The sequence below is a fragment of the Physeter macrocephalus genome, chromosome 5, assembly GCF_002837175.3.
Source record: "Physeter macrocephalus isolate SW-GA chromosome 5, ASM283717v5, whole genome shotgun sequence".
NCBI classification, from domain to species: domain Eukaryota; kingdom Metazoa; phylum Chordata; class Mammalia; order Artiodactyla; family Physeteridae; genus Physeter; species Physeter macrocephalus.
This window is the reverse complement of record NC_041218.1, coordinates 12,906,956-12,918,327: the sequence shown is the minus strand read 5'-3', so window position 1 is coordinate 12,918,327 and position 11,372 is coordinate 12,906,956. Positions and strand designations below refer to the sequence as shown.

At 41.1% G+C, this 11,372-nt stretch overlaps 2 protein-coding genes and 1 non-coding gene across 3 annotated transcripts in view; all 3 read left to right on the top strand.

The window, feature by feature from the left end:
- WEE2 (WEE2 oocyte meiosis inhibiting kinase) overlaps positions 1-6,676 on the top strand; it is a 23,119-nt gene extending 16,443 nt beyond the window's left edge. Inside the window, exons 6-11 of the mRNA XM_007103329.1 lie at positions 997-1,143; positions 1,818-1,925; positions 2,058-2,143; positions 2,906-3,076; positions 4,733-4,875; positions 6,520-6,676. Coding sequence (XP_007103391.1) covers positions 997-1,143; positions 1,818-1,925; positions 2,058-2,143; positions 2,906-3,076; positions 4,733-4,875; positions 6,520-6,676 — 812 coding nt within the window. The remainder of the gene's footprint in view (positions 1-996; positions 1,144-1,817; positions 1,926-2,057; positions 2,144-2,905; positions 3,077-4,732; positions 4,876-6,519) is intronic.
- Positions 6,677-8,248: 1,572 nt separating this feature from the next.
- On the top strand, positions 8,249-8,955 carry LOC102984353 (peptidyl-prolyl cis-trans isomerase H-like). The gene has a single exon (XM_055084704.1). It carries the CDS (start codon positions 8,249-8,251, stop codon positions 8,774-8,776), a length of 528 nt encoding a protein of 175 aa, XP_054940679.1. The 3' UTR covers positions 8,777-8,955.
- Positions 8,956-10,691: 1,736 nt separating this feature from the next.
- On the top strand, positions 10,692-10,795 carry LOC112067222 (U6 spliceosomal RNA). Its single transcript, XR_002893163.1, has one exon. It is a non-coding gene; the product is annotated as a U6 spliceosomal RNA (small nuclear RNA).
- Positions 10,796-11,372: the final 577 nt, after the last annotated feature.

Here is an 11,372-nt window from a genome sequence, read left to right as displayed (position 1 = left end):
GCGTGGGGGGGTGGGGGGGTGGGGGGGGTGAGGTGGGGGTGGGGTGGGGTGGGGGGGGTGTCCCAGGAGTCTCTAATTTAACTGCAGAGGCTGCAAACAAATGCTAATTAATGAAACAAAGGGTTCAGAAGCATTCTAATACCTTAGGACAGGGGCATCTAAGATCACGTAGTTAGATGAGCCGGGGCCTTATCTTTTTATTGATAACAATGATAAATAGTTGATATACAAACAAGGTGGCTCAAATAGGGTTTAGGTGTATATGGAGGTTTTATATTTTCCTTGGGTCAGCAATCATTACATGTTCTTATTTCATGATATATATTTTAATGGAATGAAACTTGAAGTCAATTACATTAAAATTACTAATGGCCTATAATTACTAGCCTGATACCAACGTGGAGTTATTCACCAACACCATAGTAGCTACATGACTAGGCCTGATTGGCCTTCTGGTTAATAACTAGGTAAAGCTTTTAAAATGTTAGTTGGGGCATATACTCAAAGCAATAGGGCCATATATTGGATATCTAGGATATGGCATTTTCTTTTCCTCTTTTTTTTTTTTTTTTTTTTTTTTTTTTTTTGTGGTATGCGGGCCTCCCTCTGCCGTGGCCTCTCCCGTTGCGGAGCACAGGCTCCGGACGCGCAGGCCCAGCGGCCATGGCTCACGGGCCCAGCCGCTCCGCGGCACGTGGGATCCTCCCGGACCGGGGCGCGAACCCGGTTCCCCTGCATCGGCAGGCGGACGCGCAACCACTGCGCCGCCAGGGAAGCCCTCTTTTCCTCTTTAAAGGCCCTTAATTCCTCTTTCCAATATGTCTACGGTATAGACAGGGAGCAGCTATCATGTTTCAAACTGGCACTGAAGCAGTTTATACTTGCTGGACTGCGTTCACTCGTGAGGAATTTACTGAATACGTACTATGCTTTCATTTATAAGATTCATACCTTTTCTCTCATTTTGCGGGGCTACTCTCTGTTTCTCTTTCCCAGGTGGGAGCTTGCAAGCTGCTATATCTGAAAACGCAAAGTCTGGCAATCATTTCCAAGAGTGCAAACTCAAAGACATCCTTCTACAGACTTCCCTTGGGCTTAAGTACATCCACAACTCTGGCATGGTGCACCTGGACATCAAACCTAGTCAGTACAGCTCTCCTCTGCTCCACTGGCCGTATTTAGTTCTTTCCCCACTGTTGTCAGAACCTGTGCCTGCGTGTCTATCAAGTGTCAAAGATGCTGTTTGCTGGCAGAATCCCTTTCATCAGTTCCCCTTTCCCCCTCCTCTGCCCAAATTTCAGTTAAAGAGCTTTAACCATTTCCCCCCCTGGGCCTAGAAGACAGAGAGTAAAGACTCCCAGATAGTGAAGCAAAAGTATGAAAATAAGTGTTTAATTTACCGCGTAGATAAGTGACAGCATATTGCCTGCATCCTGACTTTTTACAGCTAGTGCTCTACTCTTTCTAACTCAGCCCTGATCGAAGTGAGCAGAAATGAATGGTTTAGGCACTCATTAATGTGAAATGCGAGGAAATGTTGTTACTATTTTGTGGTTTTGATTATTTCTTTGTTTTGAGGCCACCAGCCTCTTCAGAGGATGGAGTATGTTTGAGGTTTAAGTTTCACTGAAATAGGTATTATCAATCACTCAGCTGTTCAGAAGTAGTGTGAGAGATTCCATGGAAGAAAAGAAACCTTGGTAGTCTTGTTACATGCACACAGAAAAGGAGGGTGACTGAAATGTTATTTACAGAAAAGAATCTCGGGTGAAAAAGTTTAGGATTCATTACTTAACGACAATTCTGTATGTTTTCAGGTAACATCTTCATATGTCATAAGATGCAAAGTGACTCTCCAGTAGTCCCAGAAGAGATTGAAAATGAAGCTGATTGGTTTCTCTCTGCCAATGTGATGTATAAAATTGGTGAGTCTGTCTTGTAACCTGATTGGTATACTATTATCCTATAAAATTTATGCTGATGACTCTACTCCATTTATTCCAGTTTTAAGAAAGACATGCTTTTAAAGAACTCTACTTATTTTTTTCTTTTTTTAGGTGACTTGGGTCACGTGACATCAATAAGCAAGCCCAAAGTGGAAGAAGGAGATAGTCGCTTCCTGGCTAATGAGATTTTGCAAGAGGTATAGATTAGGGAAATGGAGGCTATTTTATAATCCATTGAACATTTTGAGTCTCAAATGAACGTTGACAGTGCAAGAAATGAAAAGTATATATTTATAATTTAGATTTATATTATCCTTTTTCTATCCAGAATGGAGACCAAAGATAGGAGAGAAACTTTTGCAAAAAAAGCGTGGGGAAAGCTGGCTCAAGCATGGATTAATCAAAATTTTTACTGTTTCTCCTGAAGGTCCTTTACTGTTTCTAATACTTCTTAGAATTCTTAAATTTACGGATTTCCTAGTAGGAAGGAAGCCATCGTTGGTCGAACCCATCTTTATCATGCTACTATCCTTTTGATAGCACCTCCAGCTTTGGTCATTGGAATGACCTTCAGTTATTGCTCACCTTCTAAGATGTCTGTGAGTCTGGCCTAGGAAGGATATAACTTTCTACAGGATAATAATCAGGGGGGAAAAAGCGGAGTCTTTCCTATCTGTGATCAGCCAATCTATGCTTCAAGCCTCTTTGAGCCTGAGAGAGCAAAATGGCACTGAGATTCTGCCTCAGACTCTTTGGGGCAGGGCAGTGCTAATCGAGTGGATTTGTGCTCTGTCCTGTCTTCCCTAGAGATAGACCACTAACCACAGCAGATATAACCTTGCCCACTGCGTCTGTTTAAGTTCATGTGCATTCAAATGAATCTCTCTTACCAGTTGTGTTTTAGTCTAGACTCACTTCACTTGGCGAACTAACTGGCCTTCCTGTCTTCTGTTTTGAAGAATTATCAGCACCTTCCTAAAGCAGACATATTTGCCCTGGGATTGACCATTGCAGTGGCTGCGGGAGCAGAGTCATTACCTACCAATGGTGCTGTGTGGCATCACATCCGTGAGGGGAACCTTCCAGACATTCCTCAGGAGCTCTCCAAAGAATTTCACCAACTACTCAAGGTGGTGTCTCTAATGAAATGAAGAGAGGATAAAAATGTCTGTTTTTTAAAAAATGTAATGGCAAATAGGTGGGAAAAGGGAAATGGTGGTGCCATTGACAGAAGGGAAAGGAAGCATGACTAGGAAGCCCAGAAAAAACAGGCCAGACTGAAAGGTTCTCTAGGAAACTTAGAGCCTATCGTGAAAACCTTTTGTTATAGTTTAAAAATCCTATTGTATTTTTCATTTACCCTTCCTAATAACCCTGTGAGGTGGGCAGATGAGGAAACCAAGACTCAGAGCAGTTCCTTGACTTGTATTTCACTTTCCATAATTGATTAATTCCAAAATCAAACCTGCTCTTAGGCTCCTATTTCAGGGTTTTAACTACAGTCAATGGTAACAGTGATATTACTCAAAAAATTGAATTTTGCGTGTGTAGAGGAAATATAAGTTACTTTATTGATGGATAACTGACAATCCCACCAGTTCTTTGAGCAGAAGAAAGGCATAATGTTAATTTAGGAAAATCTATGTGTTCCCTGTCCTTAACGATACCTGAGTATGTGAGGGGACGAGGAAAGGAAGGTATTATGTTGAGACAAAGAGAGGTACAAAAATACCTACACTGTCAAGAAGCTAGGATTATACTGGAAAAGCAATGTATATGCAAGACTTACTTCACGGCTTAAGGAACAGGATTGGTTAGAATCCCTAAAATAGCCTCAGAAATATCTACTCTCTTGGAGATTAAATTTGAGTTTCACAGTTTACCTGAACACTTCAAATTTAGTTCCAAACTCGTCCTTCCTCACTTCTGCTTCCCTGAAAGAAGGCAAACCTTTCCCCACAGTTGCCTTCTGTTCATAGTCTAATCACCTATTTCTACGTGTAAATTGCTCTGAGATTTAGTTGATTCTAACTGAGTACCTCAATGCTGTCCCTGTGCTAGGTAATACGCATACGTTAATTCATTTAATTCTCACAATAGTCCAGAAGGTGAATATCGCTATCCTAAATGTAGGAAAGGGAGACTGAGTTTCAGCAAAGGTACGTGACCTGCTCAAGGCTACGTAAGTGGTGGAGCTGGCTCTGAACGTTGCTCCCCAGATGGAAGGGTCAGTGTTTTCTTCATTATTCGACGCTACTAAATTTCCGTATGTTAGGTATTTTCTACCGTATTCCAGTCATTTTAGGCTATACGCATCCTCTACCTGGAGATAAATGCTGTAGGAATACTGTCATGGAGGGATATCCTCCATTAATTTTAAGTGAAAAATGAGCACGTTATGGTAGAAAGTGAGCTGAACTAGGGGTTGGGTGACCCGAGTTTTAGTCTCGGTCCTGTCGATAACTTAGACGAGCCGCTTTTTATCTCAGGACCTCAGTTCCTTCCCGCTTAAAATTAAGGCAATTAAGCTGGTTCATCATTCATCCAGCTCTAAAATATGATACTTAAGGACAACTCAAAGGTATGGATGACCGATGCTTCCAGATAAGGATGATATTCCTGTCCCGGGTGGAGCTAAGTTTTCATTTATTTCTTCCCTTTGCACAGAGGAGAAGCGAGTTTCACAAAATCCACCGGCAGAAGCTGGGTTGGAGTTGGCTTGGGTGGGGAGATTCTTCCCAACAGTGAAGGTTTTACTTCCTCCATTTTTGGTCCTACCTCCTCAGAACATGATCCACCCTGATCCGGCAGAGAGACCTTCTGCAGCAGCTCTGGCCAAAAGGCGAGTTCTCTGTCCCTCCCTGGGGAAAACAGAAGAGCTTCAGCAGCAGTTGAACTTGGAAAAGTTCAGGACAGCCACACTGGAAAGGTAGATTTTGGATGCTGGCGTTGACAAAGAATCTATTCATGTACTACTTACTCACAGTGACATGACTGGTCTGATGTGTCTTCTCTGTGGATTCGAGTGGAATCCAACAGTATGACCCAGGGGCGCCTGCCCACAAAGAGGCTAGTAGCATGGGGCCCTTTGTAACAGGGGGCTGGATGCTCCGTGACTAGATGGCTTGAGAGAGAAAATTTTAGTCAGTGCAAATGAATGCAAGGAAATACAACTGGTAAAGAAAAATCAGCAGGATTCTGAGTGACCAGAGTTTTAAAGTAACTGGTGGACGATCACCCGATGTAAGATAACCATAGTGAAAGAGGGAAGATATCTATTAGAGATCCATTAAATCTTGGGGGCAGGCAGATATTCTGTCTTGGCAAATGTTTAGAGAAAGAGGTATTTTTCCAAGCCAAAGGAAGCAGTCCTATTACTTATGCATGGAAGCTTGTATTCATGCAGGCATTTATTTATTAATCTATTCCTTCATTTAACAAATTAATTAATTAGATAGGGTGGGCCGGGTATTATAAAGGTCAGGAAGTGATGTTTGAGCATGGTTCTGAAGGCATTTTAAAGCAATCATTACATACTGTGAACTGTTGCAAATATAAAAGCAGATGAAAAAATGGTCCTTGTCTAGAATAAACTTAGAGGTCCAGTTTCTTTTGGATGCACGACCCATCTTAAAGTGATTAGTTTGAAAAGTCCCCCAAATGATTTCTTGGCAGTGAGCTGTGGAAGCTCTAACTGGGCCTTTAGTCAGATAATCCTTCCCAATAAGCAACTCAATATTTTTCTGCTTTTTTTTTGAAATTGTCTAGACCAGGGGTTGGCATACTTTTCTGTAAGAACGAGATAGTATTTCACCCTTTGTGGGCCACATGATCTTAGCTGCAACGACTCAACTCTACTGGAGTGATGTGAAAGCGGCCACAGACCATATACAAATGAATGGGAATGGCTGAGTTCCAGTAAGACTTTATTTACAGAAACAGGTGGCAGGCCAGATTTGACCCGTGGGCTGTGCTTCGCGGACCCCTGGAGCTTTCGTATATAGCCTCTAGAGTTGTTCTCTTATTTTTCTTTAATTTTAAAGGCCATTTATGCCCCAATCAGTAGAATTCGGTAAGCCAAGCCTGCTGTGTGTTGAGGCACGTGTGAGCTAGCCATTTTTTAAGATAATCACAGGAGCTAATTTTCTATTCCGTGTATAGTTCAGGCTTGTTTCTAGAAATACTGAAATAACAAGAAAAATCTGTATCAGTTTTTTTTCACTTTTTAGAAAATTTTTAATTTAATTTTTAAAAAACATCTTTATTGGAGTATAATTGCTTTACAACGGTGCGTTAGTTTCTGCTGTATAACAAAGTGAATCAGCTATACATATACATACATCCCCATATCTCCTCCCTCTTGCATCTCCCTCCCATCCTCCCTATCCCACCCCTCTAGGTGGTCACAAAGCACCGAGCTGATCTCCCTGTGCTACGTGGCTGCTTTCCACTAGCTATCTATTTTACAGTTGGTAGTGTATGTATGTCCATGCCACATCTATATCGGTTTTGATCATAAATATTATCTCTAATTTAGGACTAAGTAATGTACATTTTTCCTCTTTAATTCCAGGGAACTGAAAGAAGCCCAGCAGGCTCAGTCCCCCAAGAAATGCCACAGTGTCCCTGGGGTCTCTGGGACCCCCACGGCATCAAGAAGCACCAAACGCCTGGTGGGAGGAAAGAGTGCCAAGTCTTCAAGCTTCACCTGGGGGCAGTCTTCCCCATAAGAACTCCTTTCACACCAACTCACCTTCTATCCCCCAAATAGATAGAGACTGTGTCAACCTTGCTCTTGTAAAGGGAGAAACTAATGGACTTGGGTGCCCAAAGATTTCAAAAGCCACTCCTGATTTAGCATGTTCAGCCAAGATCCTACGGCTATCAAGACTTCCTAGCAGCAATGGTCGTAGGTATTATCATTGGTAGCCATTTCTCTCCTCTCTTGCTACATTCCTACCACCACCTGTCAACAGTTCATTCACTTCTCAGATTTGTTGATGCCCAACGGGAATGCATGGACCTCTGAATGAAGGCGACCCTCTGTGCAGCCCGTGGACTATGAGGCTGCCTACCTACCTGTCAAGGACCCCAGGGGCTCTCCGGGCAAACAGAAAGCAATTCAATTTTGTTTTGAGTTGAGGTAACAGCTTACAAGAAAGTGTGCCTGGATTTCAACAACATTTCCCAGGTTAGATGATTTTATTCCTCAAGGAATTTTCAGCCACTTTGAGCAAGTAGTTTTCCTACTGCATTCTGTGAATGGAGCCAATCCCTTTCTCTGATGTGGTATTTGTTAAGTAAATGACTTCACCACCATATGCGGTGGGTAGAAATAAGACTCTACATGACTTCAAATTTCTGAGCTGGCTATTAACTTGTGGAACAAAACCACTGGGTAGAGGGTTCAAGGGAAATTTGATGTGGTTTGTTGTCCTTCAATCTATTTGCTTTGAGCCTCTTGTAACTGTTATAACTGGTTTTGATTCTCTGGCTGTCATCAATTTCTCCTTGATTTTAACAGAAGTTGGCTTTGCTTCCTGTGATTTAACTTGTTTTATCCAAATCATTTACTCTGTGTATGTATTTTTAAAGGAATAGAATGTTTGTAAATAAAGGTTTTTATCTTGTCCAAAGCCAAATATGAGTAACGCACTCTTCTTTATAAATATGTAACTAACAAAGAGTAAGAAATTTATGTTGGAAACCATGAGCAGATAGGAGAGAGAATTCAATAGGCTGGTACTAACAGGTCTTGGCTTTAAGGCCCAGCTTCACGGCCCTAAAAGCTAATAATGGCCAAGCTATGATACAAAATAATGTTGGTCATAAAGGCATTTGAGAACTCCTAGTTGTGTCCTATTGATGATGTTAGCCTCTTCATGGCTTGTAGGCTTTTTGGCTGCCTTGTTTTCATCTTTTCCCTTAATTTTTAAAAGCAAATTAAGAAGTTTTTAAAATTGAATAAATCATTGAACAAACCATCACATCATTCTTCTGTTTTGGAGTAGCAATTTCTTCCATGCAATTAAGTGGGGTATAGTGCTCTGTATTGCCCATTGACATTTTAAAAAATGAGTCTTTAGTCAGTTTTTTTTCCCCCTGTACTCTTATGTATTTTTAAATTTTTTTTTAGTTTTTATTTTTTTTTTTATATTGGAGTATAGTTGATTATTCAGGTTTTAAAACTGAGTTAATTTATCTCTTGCCTCCCTGACACCAGCCATGTCCCTTGCGGTACAGTGCTGCAAGGTCAACCACACTTTACGATTTATAAGCAGGTATATTATTAAGAGTACGCAATGGAGTCGTGGCGCCCAGCTTGCGGAGGGACTGGGTGGAAAGCTAGCGTAGGCTATGGAGGCGGAAGTGGGAGAGACCAAGAGGAAGGTGGCCGCATGAAGATCGAGCTCTTTGCAGACGTTGTGCCTAAGATGGCCGAGAATTTTAGAAAAGATGGGGTTCCAATAGGATACAAAGGGAGCACCTTCCACAGGGTCATAAAAGATTTCATGATTCAGGGTGGAGATTTTGTTAATGGAGATGGTACTGGAGTCGCCAGTATCTACTGGGGGCCATTTGCAGATGAAAATTTTAAGCTTAGACACTCAGCTCCAGGCTTGCTTTCCATGGCAAACAGTGGTCCCAGTACCAATGGCTGCCGGTTTTTCATCACCTGCTCTAAGTGTGATTGGCTAGATGGGAAGCACGTGGTGTTTGGAAAAATCATTGATGGACTTCTGGTGATGAGAAAGATTGAGAATGTTCCCACAGGCCCCAACAATAAACCCAAGCTGCCTGTGGTGATCTCACAGTGTGGAGAGATGTAGTCCAGAGGAAGACTGAATCAGACCCTCCACATCTGCCATGGCAGGCCTTGCCTTGCTTGGGGTGATGCTCTTGAGTAAGATAAGCTGGATTGGCCCCTGTGGTTGCTTCCCTGCCTGCTGCTGCCCCATTTGATCAAAAGACCTTGGAAGTATCACAGACTCAGAAGCCAAGATTTTGTGTTTAAGTTTTCAACTGTAAATAAAGTTGTTCTTTTTTTGGGGGGGGGCGGAAAGAGTACGCAATGTATAGCCCAGAATTCTCTGGTTACACTTTTCTTCTCAGGCATTGACAGTTACTATTAGGGCCTACCACCCCTTCTCTACCACGTTCCTCAAAGATTGTTCTAGCACCTGAACGGACCCGATGCCAGACTGTTGGTTTCTCTCCATTTCTCTCTGCTGGGCTCCACAGTAGCAGGAAGTCAGCAAAAGAGCAGGCAGCTGCACAGACACTGAATGTGAGAGGGACTGGATCCTCAATGGGTTCGGGATTTAATCCCTTTCATTTCAGTTGGAAGTTGACCCCTGGCCTCAGTGAGAAACTCCATCCTCAGTCATGAAGTTCTGTTTCTTAAACATGAACATGGACGTTAAGGTGCCAACAGACAATCTTGAGTTAAAGAAATCTTATAAAGAAATACTACTGTGCTTTACTAAGCTCTAACACATCTACCAATTTATAGAAGCTATTTATCTAAAGCTGTAGAAAGATGAACACCGAAAGATAAATGTCAACATTTCAGCCTGAACTAACTGTTCAGGTATCTTAAAAATCTCTGTATGACCCATACTGTCAATCTTGAATTGCATAAAAACTGTCAGGTTGATTTTTTAAAAAAATTTAACAAAATGCAAATCAAAACGACAATGAGGTATCACCTCACACCAGTTAGAATGGGCATCATCAGAAAATCTACAAACAACAAATGCTGGAGAGGGTGTGGAGAAAAGGGAATCCTCTTGTACTGTTGGTGGGAAAGTAAATTGATACAGCCACTATGGAGAACAGTATGGAGGTTCCTTAAAAAACTAAAAATAGAATTACCATATGATCCAGCAATCCCACTACTGGGCATAATACCCAGAGAAAACCATAATTCAAAAAGACACATGCGCCCCAATGTTCATTGCAGCACTATTTACAATAGCCAGGTCATGGAAGCAACCTAAATGTCCATCGACAGACGAATGGATAAAGAAGATGTGGTACACATATACAATGGAATATTACTCAGCCATAAAAAGGAACAAAATTGAGTCATTTGTTGAGACGTGGATGAATCTAGAGACTGTCATACAGAGTGAGGTAAGTCAGAAAGAGAAGAACAAATATCATATATTAACGCATATATGTGGAACCTAGAAAAATGGTACAGATGAACTGGTCTATAGGGCAGAAATAGACAGAGATGTAGAGAACAAACATGGACACCAAAGGGGGAAAATGGCGGGGATGGTGCTGGTGGTGGGATGAATTGGGAGATTGGGATTGACATGTATACACTGATGTGTATAAAATGGATAACTAATAAGAACCTGCTGTATAAAAAAATAAATAAATTAAAAAAATAAAAAAAAATAAATAAAATAAAATTCAAAAAAATAATTTAACAAAAAAATAGCCATAGTAACTATGGAGTATTGCTAAAATTGCTTTTGAATCAATGTAAAACATGATAGTAATCAGTTTAAGTAATAAGTGCTGTAATTTTCCAATAGTTATGAGGCTTGAGGAAAAACTGATTTAAAAGCAAAGTGAAAACTTGATTAAAATATCTAAAAAATGTTCTTCTACAGCACTGAAATTGTCCAAAGCTTCCTATTTGTGAGAAAGCATTGCCATCCCTGGTCTCTACCACTTGATGCCTATAGCTGAGACTTTTTTTTAATTTAAGGGGAAAAAAAGGCAAGGCCAGTGCTCGCTTTGGCAGCACATATACTAAAATTGGAGCAGTACAGAGATTAGCATGGCCCCTGTGCAAGGATGACATGCAAATTCGTGAAGCGTTCCATATTTTTAGCAAATATGCTTTCACAGCGTACCTTGTGTATATGTAAAGATAAGTATTTAATTCTTACTGTTCACTTTTCACTGACAAAGGAAAAAAAAGTGAAAACTACAGAAACTGTGGTAGATCCTTACATGCTGTTCTGGTCCTAGTTGTACCCACCTTTGGCCAGTCACATAGCTCCTCAAGATACCTTCCCGGGCTTCCCTGGTGGCGCAGTGGTTGCGAGTCCGCCTGCCAATGCAGGGGACCTTCCCAATAGAGTACAACAGGATGAGAATCTGAAATCACTTCCGATATCCCCTACTAGATATTGACTGTTATATCAAGTAGTAAGTGATAAAACTTTTAATTGACAATTAGTATAACTGTGGATGACTTCTGATTTTGTTTTTAATTCTGTGGATTGTGTTCAAACAATTCCAATGTATGTTCCTGATTTTGAGATACTAAGCGGTACCGCACAGTTGTCACTTTATTGAATGTGTACAACAGTTCCATGAAGTTTATAATGCACACCCTTGTATAGCTGCAGGTGCTAGAATTAAAATTGATCTGTTATCATAAGGAAAAAAAAAAAGGCAAGG

Excerpts from the sequence above, each read along its gene's own strand:
- LOC102984353 (XM_055084704.1), top strand. The coding sequence starts at position 8,249 with ATGGAGTCGTGGCGCCCAGCTTGCGGAGGGACTGGGTGGAAAGCTAGC.